This window comes from Sporisorium graminicola, chromosome SGRAM_9 (assembly GCF_005498985.1).
Source record: "Sporisorium graminicola strain CBS 10092 chromosome SGRAM_9, whole genome shotgun sequence".
Lineage (NCBI taxonomy): Eukaryota > Fungi > Basidiomycota > Ustilaginomycetes > Ustilaginales > Ustilaginaceae > Sporisorium > Sporisorium graminicola.
In genome coordinates this window covers 375,824-389,420 of record NC_043739.1, presented here as the reverse complement: position 1 = coordinate 389,420, position 13,597 = coordinate 375,824, and the positions used below count along the sequence as shown (strand labels likewise).

The 13,597-nt window shown below is 56.8% G+C and overlaps 2 protein-coding genes across 2 annotated transcripts; both read right to left on the bottom strand.

The window, feature by feature from the left end:
* Positions 1-7,332: 7,332 nt before the first annotated feature.
* On the bottom strand, positions 7,333-10,821 carry EX895_006508 (uncharacterized protein; the record flags this gene model as incomplete). Its single annotated transcript, XM_029887099.1, has 1 exon — positions 7,333-10,821. One exon carries the CDS (start codon positions 10,819-10,821, stop codon positions 7,333-7,335), a length of 3,489 nt encoding a protein of 1,162 aa, XP_029736591.1.
* Positions 10,822-11,455: 634 nt separating this feature from the next.
* EX895_006507 (uncharacterized protein) lies at positions 11,456-13,063 on the bottom strand (the record flags this gene model as incomplete). The annotated part of the gene is made up of 1 exon (XM_029887098.1): positions 11,456-13,063. The coding sequence occupies one exon, from the start codon at positions 13,061-13,063 to the stop codon at positions 11,456-11,458; it is 1,608 nt and encodes a 535-aa protein (XP_029736590.1).
* Between the last annotated feature and the right edge of the window lie 534 nt (positions 13,064-13,597).

Sequence of the window (13,597 nt, the reverse complement as noted above, 5' to 3'; positions counted from 1 at the left end):
CACCTCACCTCTTGCTGTCCTCCAGGCCCCCCCTGCGCATATCATTGAGGCATCCATGCGCAAGAGGGGACCCGGCAAGGCGAACGAGCTTGCCTGCCTCAAGTGGACCGGCCCGAACGGTCGTTGGTTTGGTTCGCTCTCTGCTCTGGCTCATTCTGCGCGCTCAAGTCTGTCATGTCATTCTTGATTATTGACTGACCATTTGGGCCGTGGCACACAAAATTCGAACAGATGTCATGCCGCTCCCTCGCCTAAGTAGCTTTTCGACTGCACGCACGATCAACCTGGAGCCTCGCTACTGCAGTGGAAAGCTCGAGCGTGGCAAAATCTGAATTTTCCCAACCATACGGTTCAGGGCAAAAGAGCAGTCCTGCGAAATTGGCGCGGTCCAGGACGGTTTCACTTGCACGAAGCTCGAGCTCGTGCCAGGAAATCAGCCGAGCCAGCCCTTGCCGATGTCGACGTTTCTGTCTCTCGGTTTCTGCCATTCGACACCATACACATAACGTCGAGGAATTGCCGATACAGGCTAAAGTACGTCCAGCTCGTTCCTCGTCTCGGTTCATCTTGTCAAGTGGAGCGGAATGTCCGAGACCATGATGTTGGTGTCACCGCGGTCGGCTCAGCTGCCAGAACACAGAGGGGTCCGCTGCACGGTCTTGGTGGGTGAGCCGTCTGCAGGGTCGAACTCCAAGTGAATTCCGACACGGGGCCGGTAACGGTCCAATCCCGGCGCACCTCGTCAGCCTGAGCCAGCCAGCCAGCCAGTCAAGTGGTAGCAGTTGCCAAGCAACGCACCTCTGTGCAAAGGCCTATTGGCCCACTCAATTCCCACTCCTTGGCTCTCACTCACTGTCGAGCCTGGCATGTTGGAAACAGCCCGCACGGGTCGCTGTGCCAAGCCACTTAAGAGTGCCAATTCATACGGAGTTTGCTTATGGCCGCAGTGAAACTCATTCTGGATCCAGACGAAAGCACTATGATTCATGTCAAGGCGAGTGGGGTCGCCCTAGATTGGCACTTGTCCTAGTCACTGTCATTGTTCAGGCGTAAGTACGAGAACGACGCCGCACGATGAAATGAGCCTCCCTCTCGCACCAGGGTAGAGGGCAGTCACATGCGATGCCGGAGTTGGTAAGACTGTCGTGACAGTAACAGTCCTTGTTGCTGGGGAACCGCTCTCTTCATGCCCAGGGTGGTGAGAACCTCCCGATGGCTTGCTTTGGGTGGTGTTCCAAGCTCTCGTTTCAATCCCTGTGTCTTGCCGACGAATGCGTGTCTGCTGCAGAGAGGGTTTTTTTGGTTGAAACTCCGACCTGCGACTAGCGCAGAACCAGTGGAGAAAAAACAGAGGGGCAAAGCAGAACTGCTGCAGGGTTTGAATTTGAGTGAGATGCGTAGAACGAGTGCGGAGCATTCTGCCTGCCATTTCCCCTTCTGTAAATGTGTACCAGACAAGTAAGACTGTCCAAGTGCCAGACGGGCTCGATGCAACCCTCGAATTTGCCTTTGCTCGTGGTCCTCTCACACCATCCCAACCGATTTCCAGCTACATGAGCTCGCCCCTGCTACTGTAAGCGACTCGCGGAGAATGAATTGAACGACAAGGGCGGCGCTGGGATCAAGCTAGTCAGACGACGCCATGCCATCGATGGCATACCATACGGAAAGGTGGCCGGGATCGCAAGTTGGTCTAGCCGAGAAGATGGTGCCTCGTCTTGATCCATGGCAAAAGACCCAGTTTGGCCCGCTTTGCTCTTTAGCTCTCGATGGCTTCACGTCCATGGCGAGCACTATTCAAACGTGGTCGGCGACCATCTTGCGCAACCATGCGTCTCCACAGTCGGCTGGATGACGAGCAAATTGAATGGCAATTGCAGTAATGGCAACAGCCACGGCAATTTGTTAGCTCGTGTGCGCCCTGCCGAGGTGCGGTTTGCCTCACGTCCGGTTGGATCACCAAGCGAGGTGACACACTGCGACCAATGTGGCTCAGCGACCATACGCGCCACGTCTCTCTTCCATCCAGGCCATAACCTCAGCGAGGGTTGTGCCACCACTCCGCATTTTCGGCGAGTCGAGTATCGCAGATCAACTTTCCACGCTCCCTTGGCGTCTCGGCATGGACAGGTCCGCCGCTCGTTGGTCTCGACGCTGTTCGTGCCTGCAGAAGCTGTATCGACGACGTGTCGACGACGTGGCAGTCGGCGGCAAAGGCCAGTAGGAGCAGCGTTGAGGTTTCGGGTAAACAACTCACAGTCTTTGCCTCGTGAACCAGGTGCACGCTGTGGCAGGTTTGTGGCCGAGAGGGTCCGGGTCTGCTCGACGTCGTGCGGTAGCTTTCAGCGCGGTTGCTCAGCTTGGACGGGGAGAAAGCTTCCCGACACCAGCAGGGCACGCCCCAAGATGAGCCGAGGCGGCCATTCATTCTTGCGAGAGCTTTCATGCAAAACCTCGCTTGTCCCAAATCGCTAATAGCTGGCTGGCGGCCTTAATTCGGGCTTCGGGCCCAGTGGGGTGAAAATCTCGGCTTCCTCTTCCGCATTCGCCACCGCTATTTCCTTGGACGGGGATAGGCCCGCCAACGCAGTGGCAAGCAACCAGCCTAGAATGCGATTGAGACACACCATCAAAGTCCAGACAGTGAGTTGCACCATAGCATTGAAACCTCGCTAGCATTTCACCGCTAGCCAAAAACCTGGTGCCGATGAGTCGTGTAGTGGATCAAAATGCGGCATGACCGCCCTTCAAGTGGGCCAGCTTCTGCGTGGCTGGCCCTACCGTAAGCAGAGATGAGGCACCAAACTGCGAGGCTAGTGGCATTGGTCCATTCATTCTATCAAGGGGCAACTGTCAGAACTCTGTAGGGTCCTGCAGCTCAACTAGTTCAGCAGATCCCTGCATTGCAGCACCCAAGGGTCCTAGATCTAATCAAAATGCCGTTGACCTGCAGGCCATGTTGCAAACCACAAGCGGAACAAGCTCGGCCGTTCTCTGTGTTCGCCAACCGGGTTGGCCGGTCCAGACTAACCATAGAAGGCAGCGACGACGCTTGCCGAGCTTGCCCTTAGGCCACGTCGCTCCAACGTAAAGCTAGTGGCGACAACCAACACCTCAGGCTACCCAGATCTCTTTCTAAGTGACAAGCTGTCGGTGTGAAGACGGCAGACTTGGTACGAAACCTGACAAGGCGAACCGCACAATCGTATCAACTCGGCTAAAGAGGACCATCCCGGCATGAGGCCGCGGGAATTCATCGTTCGCCAAATGCCTGAAACAATTAGGGGAATTCCGGCTCTGTCGGCAGAGGTTGCCTCTCAACAAAATCGGTGCCTGGGCCAAACAAGCGCTTTACGCAGCATCCCTGAGCACAGCACGACTGCTAGGATTCCCAGTACCGTCGCCATCATGGTGAGAGTTAGAGAAGGGTCGGCAGAGTCTGCTGGCATCGGCAAACACGGGACTATTTCGTACGGCCGACTGAACACAAGTGGTACAGCGGCATGAATCGTCCGCTTGTCGAGTACCACAGCGGCACCGTAAGGCATGGCATGCGATTCATGCCGACAGCCCGAAACGCTCCGTACAGCAGCAGCTACAACACCAGCAGCAGCAGCATTACTTGAAAGCTGCCCCGAAAGGTCGCACGAAGCTCGCTGCTGCTACACAGGTCTTGCGAGCACATCCCTTGCAAGCATGGTTGTTATTTGCGGATCTCCTTCCGCAACTGCGTCCAGTCTAGGCTTTCATTTGTCCTGTCGGTCCCTCTGGAGAACATGATCAAGACCCGCACCGGGGCTCCTCTTGAAACTCAGACCGGCCATCGTGGAAGCCCGAGTGTTGGCCAGCTCATGAACTTAGCAAACCACTTTGCGACGTGATTGGAGCGCTGTTTCAAGCTCGGACAACGCAGCAACGCTCAGCCGGCGGGGAAGACGTGCTACGATTCGATTCGACAGAGAGACACGAGGGAACGGAACTCAGCTCCGAAGCATTCGTCTCTACCGTGTTGGCCGTCGGAGGGCCGTTTGTTGTGCATGCCGTACGCCAGAAATTTCCGTTCCTGGGCGGCGCAGTGTTTCGAGCTGCGACTCAATCTGACAGCAACTGTAAATACAGTATGCAAATCTTCCCCTCCGCCCTCTCGTTCAGGGTCTCTCGCTCAGATGCCTGGGCAAACGAAGTTCCTCGATTCTGAGCTTTCTTTTGGTTGTTTCATCTCGTCCATTGGTCGTATTCACATCCCCCTGCTTGGTTTGAGAGGACCTGCAGCAACGTTCACATGAATCACGAGCCAGGCACCGGACACTGGTCGACGTGGCGCCGAGTCAAAGGCTGTGCAACAACCGCACGACCGAGTCTGCTTGGCTCGAGTCTCAGGGACAGGCGTTCCTAATGTCTCGAATTGTGATCTACACTGCCGTACAGCATGAATGGCAATAGCAAGTCCATCACTTTGCTGTCGAGCGGCAAGCCACGTCGCTAGAAACGTTGACACAGGACTGTAGAATCGTGTCAGAAGTGGTCTAGGCCGTCCTTGCTGTCCTGACTGCTCGTGATCAGGTCCTGGTCCGCTGGCGACTCGTTCAGTCTGGCATCTTTGGGCAGATACTTCCCCATCCAGATCGATGTTGCCCGACGGTTGGTGAGCCAGATACCTCCGCTTGAAGCTTCCTTCAAACACGACGCTGGCAACTCTCGGCGCATGGCTGTCCGAGTCGGAAACAAAGAGTCGGAACTCGCACTTTGCGACTCCGCTCGAACCAGCTGGTTCCTGGACCTTACCGTCAAGCGAGGCCAAGCCAAGCTCTGGGAAAGGACTAGTGCGGGAAGATGTTGCGGTGCAAAGCATTCCGAAGGTGAGCTGAGAAGATCCGTACCGGTCTATTCGCCGCGTTCCATGGTCATACCCAAGAGTGGGTTCTTCTTCATGTGCGCCGAGACTTGTTCGAAGCAGAACAAACAGAGCCGGTCAGACCCGCAGTTCGACCGCCCTCGAGCCAGCTGCAACTAAGAGTCTTGGGTTCACTGCTTGGCAACAGAAGCAAAGAGAGCAACGAGACGCGCAGCTTCCTGCTTTCGAAACGGGCAGACGATGATTGGTCTTTCGTGTCGACGTCGTCTCGTTTAGCGAATTCATGCAAACACATACAAACGGCACCAAAATTCCCGCAAGACACACAGTGGCAAGGCTCACACGACCAACGACGAAACTTGACTCAGACGTCGCAAACCATCCAGTCGCCCATGCCAGTCGCTGAATCTGCGCGAGATCTGCCCTGCATGCGAACAGGACGGGGTTGCCACGTCGAAATCGCCGCTCAAGCGATCACCTCGCTTGTGCGTTGTAGAATAGTTCTTCGTCTCCAGCAAGGTGGACCCACAAAGTCGGTCAGTCGCGGCTCTGATTGGATCGGGCACGTTCGCGCAGCAAGCACTCTTCATGCAGTGAAACTTTGTCAACGCTGCCCGTAGCAAGTGAAGTACGTACATGCAACTAGGGGCCGCGTGGAACCTTCGCTCTGTTGATGGCGCGCCAGCGATGAGAACTTGTGGTCGAAAGCTTGTCCCCCCGAGCACACTCGTGGTCGGGACGGGAAGTGCATGCCGCTGCGCTATGGCTCCGAGTTCTGTTGCTTGGCAGACAAAGACGGCGGTACGACTACCTGCGGCGAGAGACGTCACAGTCTCTCGCGGCCGTGTGCTGGGTGTTGCTGCCCCAATCCGCAGTTGCTGCCGTCTGCGAGAATCACACGCTGGCACGGCCCAAGTTGGCAAGCGACCCTTGGTGACGTGTACCACCACCACTCGTCTGATGGGGCGAAACTCGCAACGCAACCGTGATCTAGCAGGTGCTTAAGGAGACATTTCGTCGAGAGGCAAGCCGCAGCCATATGGCTGGCACGGCGACCACGCAGAAGTCTGGGTGGGACCATGTTTTTCGCTGCACTCGCAACCAATCACAGACTACCTTTCATCGATCGGGTCAATAGGCCGGGCAATGGAGTTGTCCATGCAGCTGCGAGGCAAGAAAATGTCTCGGAAAGTTTACGTTTCCTGCCACTTGCCACGCGACGTTGGTTGCTCGAAACGGTTGCCGAGGTTTCGACATTTCATCACTCTACAGCTTCGTGACTGTGTAGGTTTCTGCCGAGAAAGCGTCGCTTCGGCCTTTCATACGTCCCCAAGCAAGCAGGCAGTGCGATGGCCGTGATTTGCGGGCAATGAGGTCTTGATGGAGACACAGCCAGAGAACGCTTGGCTCCGGGCCGGGGAACACTGGGCTATGTGTGCTGCTTTTTCGCACGGTCCCCTCCTCTCTGCTTTGTTCGCAGAGAAACCCGAATGCCATTACGCATCGTCCTTCGAGATGCCATCATGCGTTCCAAGCGAGAAGAGCATCGTACCGGCTCGACGTAATCACATGGTGAACCTCCCTTCAGCCGAGCTTCCTCTTTCATCATGCGATCGCTTCGAGATGATTTCGCCGTAGGTAGAGCTGAGCCCACAGTCACGACAGGACCAGCAACTCCATAGGGCACGTAGGCACATGCATCGCACCGTCGACTCGTCGTCATCCACTACCCGACTCTGATGATAACACAGGCTCTCGGCTAGGTCCGACTCGCTCTCTTTGAGCTTAATTTGCGCAACCGGCGACCACACTCATACCTGACGAAGCAGTAACACCAAGCTGAAATGCGGTAGCCCTTCCATTCCCTTCCACGTCGTCGCCCCTTCGGTAACCTGGAGCGGCTAGACGCCGAGCGCTTGAAACTCGTTTGCTCTGCCCGTAGTGATTTGGGTCCACAGTTCAACTTGGCCAATGAGCTGTTCGCACGGTCTGCTGAAGGCCAACCCCCAGCGCTGTTCTCACGACACTCTGCCAGTGTAACTCACACCTGTAACTAAGGTGATATAGATGCTATTAACCCAGTAACACGCACGAATGCGATCCGAATTAGTTTAGTGGCTATGACGGCGCCTTGTCATCTACGGATGTTCAACCAAAGTTCTCCGCGCAGGTAATACGGCGCAGACCCGGGTTCAATTCCCGGATTCGGAGAATACTTCTACCTTTTTTGCCCTTTTTTCGTGGAGCGTCCTTTTTGCTGCCTTCATTTTCAGTGTACCCTACCTCACTGTCGTCTCCAGAATCGAATCAACAGAAGCTGCTTGCGAAAAGGGGCGGCGGTGAGAGATAGTGGCATCGCCGAGACCTCCGCAACCATAGGATCAAACAATCCACACGATGAAATACATACGTTCCGGAAGTCCAAACACTGTATTTGCCGTGTCTACAAAGAAAGGGGCGGAAGGATCTCAGGATCGCTACGAATCAGACACCTTGTCCTGCTCGGCAACCACCGCAGCATCGTCCGTGTTCGGCTCGGCCGCCGCGTAGTCGCCCGTCACCGAGCCTTTCGCTGCGGCGGCGACCGTCTCACTGTTCTCCTCGGCATGCGTGACGACGACGGAAGAATCCGAATCCGTATCGCTGCCTCCGTCCAACACGCCGGACCTCGAGCTCGACGCTACGCTGCTCGTGCCCGAATCCTCCGACACTGCTAGTGCGACTTTTGTCGTAGCACTGTCCTCAGCTGCTGCTGGAGCGCTGGCGGGGGTGGTGTTGGCCAGAGCATCCGGCGTCTCTTTACCGGCCGTCGCTAGTGCTACCAAGCCAGCGGGAACAGGTGAAGCGGAACCAGCCTTGCTGTCAGCCGCGACCTCCTTGGACGCCGATGCTGACCCTGCTGATGCGGGTGGTGGTGCGGCCGAAGAGCGCGAAGCAGGAGACTGCGTCGTCGACGCGCGATCCCTCCCACTGGCACCGATGAGCTGTCGCCCCCGCATGGAGCTCTCCTTGGCATCGCTCCATTCCATCTCGTCGCTCGTATCCTCGCCCAACGGATGATGCCCCTCCTCCCACCCCTCGATCTCGTTGTCGTTGATGCGTATACAATACGGTTCGTCCTCGAGCTCCTTCCTATGCTCAGCCAGCCACTCCGCATCAAACAGCTGCTTGGGCAGCAATTTGCCGTACAGCTTGATCGGGATGGGCAAGTCGACCGGATCATCCCTCCGCCATCGCGCCATCTGCTTGCTCTTGCTCACGATATCCGCCTTGTGATACGCGCGCGTCAAGTGCTTGTTGCGCCACTTGGGCGTCACCGCTTCCCAGCCCTTCGCGATGCGCAGCTTGCGCAAGCGCTGACGCTTCCATTCGGATTTCGTCAAGCCGTGCAAGTCCTCGTCGCTGGCAGCATCGTCCGAGTAGGCACCGGGGATCAGCAGCTGCTTGGGGATAGCGTGTCTGAGACGCCCCGCGCCAATCTCGCGATTACGGCACTTGGTCTTGGCGCGCTCGACACCCCTGTACTTCTCGTGCTTCTCCTTGTCCTCCTTCTCCGCCTGTAGACCCGTACGCAGCGACATGCGGAATCCGGACCGCGCCGAGTCCATCAGATCCTTCGCCACGTCCTCGAGGTGATCCCGGTCAATGGTGCCAGGCACGATCGCATACGCCTCCGGTTTCGCCTCGACCTTCTTCGACCCTTCGGTCACAATAGCATCGATGAGAGACTGGTTGGTGCGATAAAAGTCACGACTGGTGAAATCGACGTGAAAGATGTGTGTCGTGATCGGAGGTTGCGCCACCGTACCAGGAGGCAACGAGGCCAAGATCTGCTTCTCCTCATCCGTCAAGTGAGGATTGGGCACCCACTCGGCGACCTTGTACGTGTTGCGAAGCTTGCGGAACTCGTCAGTGCCCAGCCAGCGGTAGAGATGCTCCCTAAGATCGCGAAGCAGCTTGCGATTTCGATAGCGCTTATCACCTTCTTGTCGCAGACCGACTCCCAGCGTGGGAATGCGCTTAGATGCGTCCGAGGGGCCAGCCACGTTGGGATTGTTGGGATTGGACGCCATGCTGCGATCAAGATGGCTGGCAGCTGAAGCCGAGGCTTTCGCTGATGCGCCGTGTGGCGTCGCGGCAGGATGACTTGAGCGAGCGCTGGACGGCTCCTGCGCATCTGGAGTCAGAGAAGATATCTTGGCAGCGCCGGCTTCGGCACCAACGGGATGCGAAGAACCGATAGCTTTCGAGCGACTCTGCTTCCTCTTCTTGCGCGCTGGCTCGGAGAAAGGATCGCTGTGATCCATCTCGGGACTCTCGTCGCGAAGGTCGGGAGAACGGCGGTTCACCTGGGCTGCGGATGGCTTGCTTGACTCCTCTCGCTTGCGACCGCTATCGACGGGAGCATCGAGCATCTGCTGTGCTACCGAGCCAAGCCCCAACGCCTCGAGCATGGTGGGCGTGATACCTAGCGAAGTCAAGGCAGCGAGTGCAGCAGCGTTGGAGAGCGGCGCCCCATTGGCTAGCTGTGCTGGCGCAGCCTGGTGGCTATTGAGTCGATTGCCATCCATTTCAGGCATGGCTCCACGAGACGGCTGTTGCTGTTGTTGTTGCGGTAATCCTTGATTCAATAATGCCTCGAGACCTTGCATCGAGCTAGGGAAAGGAGCATTCGCGTTTCCGTTGGCGGCAAGAGACTGGAACAGCGACAATGCACCCGTGCGATTGGAGGAGTCTGTGGATTGAGAGAGGTATTGCGCGAGTAGAGCAGGCAGGAAAGGCTGATTTTGCGCACCTGCGCCCTGCTGACCATTCCCTCGTGCTCCACCATCGTTCGAGAAGCCGCCGTTGTATCCACCAGGTGCACTACCAGGAGAGTCAGTGCTGCCTGGACCATTCATATTGAAAATGCCGTTGGCATGCTGGTTTTGCTGGAAGCCCATACCGAGGTCGAAGGGCAGCCCTCCGGCATTTGGCTGCTGCTGCTGCTGCTGTTGTTGCTGTTGCTGATGTTGCAAGCCAGAGCCAGTAGGTCCAAAGTTATTAAGGGCGGAAAACAGATCCTGCCCAGAGACAGAGCCTTGTCCATGCAGATTTGCGCCCGCACTATTGAACAGCCCAGCCATGTTGTTGTAGGCTGGCGAGTTGGACAATGCACGAAGTTTGGCCACTCCTTGATCCAGCTCCGCAGCGAGGGCTTTTGACGCGCGCTCGAGCATGGCCACGACATTGCGGACATCGCCTCGATCTGCAGGTGTAGCATGTTTGGCATCGTGTAACGACTGCGAAAAGCTCGAGACCGAGGAGCGAGCGTCGGACAGGATGGAGGCATGCTCTTGAAGAAGCGAAGGCTGAGAGCCACCGAGAGCGGCAGGATTGGAGCCGAGGAGTTGGGCGAGGTTTGGTGGCTGTTGCGACTGAGAAGGAGCTTGATGCTGCTGAGTATTTAGGTGGACGTTACCCTGCTGCGAACGCATAGATGGTCCCTGCTGCTGGCCTGGCTGGCTGGATGAAGGTTCAAGCCTCTGTTGCTGATGTGATCGTCGTTGCTGGGGCGGCTGCTGTTGTTGCTGCTGCTGAGGCTGCGGTTGAAGATGCTGAGACGACGAACGCTGCTGTTGTGTACGCTGACGCGATTGCTGACCGTCAGACAACGGCGTTTGTTGAGGTTGCGGGCCATGTGGTTGCTGACCCAGCAGGTTTTGGGCTGAAGGTGGAAGCTGATTCTGCACGTGCGCTAGCAGCGAAGGAGACGCGCCAGGTTGAGAAGAAGCAATATGACCGAACGGGTGGTGTATGTGCGGATGCTGATGCGACTGGAGCAGTTCCGGAGGTAGTAGGCTAAGCGCCGAAGTCAGCGGGTCCGTCGGCATCGAAGTATGGGGCAAGCCGTTGGGAAAGAGCGCTCCCTGATGGCCTGTACCATCGCCCAGATTCATTGCGATGTGCTGAGTTGGTTGCTGCATGTTGGGCCTCCTCGATGCGGTTGTGCAGAGTGATGGGAGTGCGATAAGTGCAATTGGAGTGCGCGTGCAGGTGCTGGTGCTACCGGCGAGCGTCGCGACTCCGGCTGACGCACGGTGGCTAGCCTGTTGGAGGACCGCAACCTGCAGAGTCGAGCAGCATGCGATGGTGTCGAGACAAGACGAGCAAGAGAGATAGCAACAAGGGTCAATTTCTTTAGGCGAACGTACTTCGCTGCCGTTGCCGTGTCGCGGCTGCTGCGTTGCCCTCTCGCTAAACCCTCCTTTTTGGGCCGTCCGATTGCGGAGGAGCAAATTTGACCGCGAATCGGGCCACGATTTCGGCTTGTTTTTTGCTTACTTTACTCCGCCTTGAAATGACCCACGGCACTCTCTCAACTCGGGCCTGCATCAAAGCTTAAGAAAGCCCCTCTCGAGTCACTCATTTCCATTCTCGTTGAGAGCCTTCAATCATCTTCAACCTTTCCTAATTCAGCTATGGTGGATCAGATGTGTGCAAGATGTAATGCTTTCCTTATACTGAACAGGCTCGCCCATCCGTGATCTGTCACACGACACGACGCGGCAGATAAGATGCTTTCGAGAGACTATGCCATCTGCGAGCACAACGAACGGGCTACGACAACACCTCCCATGAGCCCTCGCTGATACCTTCCACCCGCTGTCGGAAGTCCCACAATCTGTCCTTGAGTTTGGCCCACATGGCCTGGTTACCGCGTGTGATCGTGAGGCGAAAGTTGCGACCAAGTTCGGCCTGACGTTGGGCGTCTGCGTGCGGCTCCATGCTTGCCTTGAAAGCTGGGCCCACATCGCTGCTGTGTCCAACATCCTCGGGACAGCTCTCAGTTCCTCCGCTCGACTGCCTACCTGGACCCTCCAGGCATCTTTTGATGAGCATCTGCTCCGTGTTGGATACGGCAGTAAGAGGTCTACCCTGCAGTTCGTCGATCACCACCCGACGCATGACTTCGTCTTGCAGCATGCTGGTTAGCGCATCGCACAGATTGAGCGTCGGTAGGTACTGACATGTTGTTGCAGCGTCTTCATAGTTTGAAGATTCGAGATAAAATGCTCCGTTGGCAGCCGCTTCACGTTGGCGTCTGGACGGAGGAAATGGCGGTGTCATCATGCACAACGACGAAAAGGTGGTTGATATCCTCAGCCTCCGTATGGGAGACTCGCGCAAGCTCGCAAGAAGGCGCAGGATCTTGGGCGTGTGTCCTGGCGTAGAAATGTGAACATCGAGCTCCTGTACACGATGCCAGATGAGCATGCGCGAGAAGACTTTGGGATCCTCGTGCTCGAGCAGAGGTAGGCTCATCATGATGCTCAGATGCGTTGGCTGGCAGCCCTGTTGGCGTCGTGCGATGCGTCGTGTCGGTGTCAGGTGAGCTTTGTGGTGGATCGTGACAGCGCGGGTTCCCTGCATTCTGATTTCGGCTTTGAGCCAACCGGGCATGTCGTCCAGCTCCTCCTTGCTGAACAGGTCGTCCGCGTGTTTCGCTTCGGGCGGAACACTCTGGCCCATACCGCTGAGGTCATCTTGACCGTTCGCTCTATCTGCATCTACCTCTTCCTCAGTGTCGCCATCGCCATTGCCCAGCTCCCCCCATACCTGCACCGGCTGCGACGCACCGAATCGAAAGCCCTCTCTCACTTGACCTGGATCACGTAGCAGCGCCATGCTCTCTGATCTCCATAGGGAGAGGTGAGTGAGCGTCGGACCGCAGTAGTGCAGCAGCCGAAGAAGTTCGTGGTCCCAGCCCGCCGAGAACGAGGTGAGCGCCGAAACGTCGTCGAGGGAGCAGAAAAGCGCTCTTGTGAATCCTGCAAACTGATACGCCGGTTGCGCCTTGACCGATCTCGAGTACCACTTGCGAAATTCGCGGACGTGGCGAGGCAGAATCACCACCGAGTACAGCGCCTCGAGTGCCCAGTAGCGCATCAACCGGCTGACGCAGCTGAGCCGTACCAAGGTGACGTGTGCTACGGGATCGCCTATCAAGACACCGGGCTGGAGGTGGCGGACCACTCGTTCGAGCACTTCGGGGGGTAAAGACGGTTGTGGGAGCAACGCCGAATGATCTGATGCTTCGCCCAGCTGCGCAAGGAGCTGTCCAGCTGGTTCATGGATAGTTAGACTCGATAGCTGTGCCTCCAATGTCTTGCCGCCAGCGCTGGCCGAAGGTGCGGCGGCTTGCTCACCGACCGCTGTCGGCGGCATGGCTTCCAATCCTGAGCCCACGACCCGTCTGCTTGCAGAACGCTTCCGAATCCAGAATGCGAATTGAGCTACAGGTCGTCATGGCCGAGTGAGCTCCATCGCTGTGAATGCAGCTGGTCTGCGCGGGAACGGCGGATGATTGGGTATACTTGAGTGATGGATTAGAGGTGTGAAGTAACACGAATGCCAACGTCGTCAGAAAACTCGAAACCTCCACAAAACTGCTTTGCAAGCGCGATTCACCGATTTTGCACCAGGCATGCCATCGGGACAAAACCTGCAAGACACCGTCCAGCTTGACGTTTGCAATCTCTTTTGTCGAACACAACCAGCTCACTCCTCCATTTCGCACACTAAGTCAGCACACACAAGCGCACAATCAGCGGAATTGAATCATGTCAGGGCCATGCTGTCATTTTTGGGGGGATGTTGGGGAAAGTGGTAGAGGTATGTCGTATACGAGGCGATGAAAATGTGACGACAGGACACAATCAACGTGGTGCAAGACCCCGCTCGCCCGTCGCAAGTAGATGC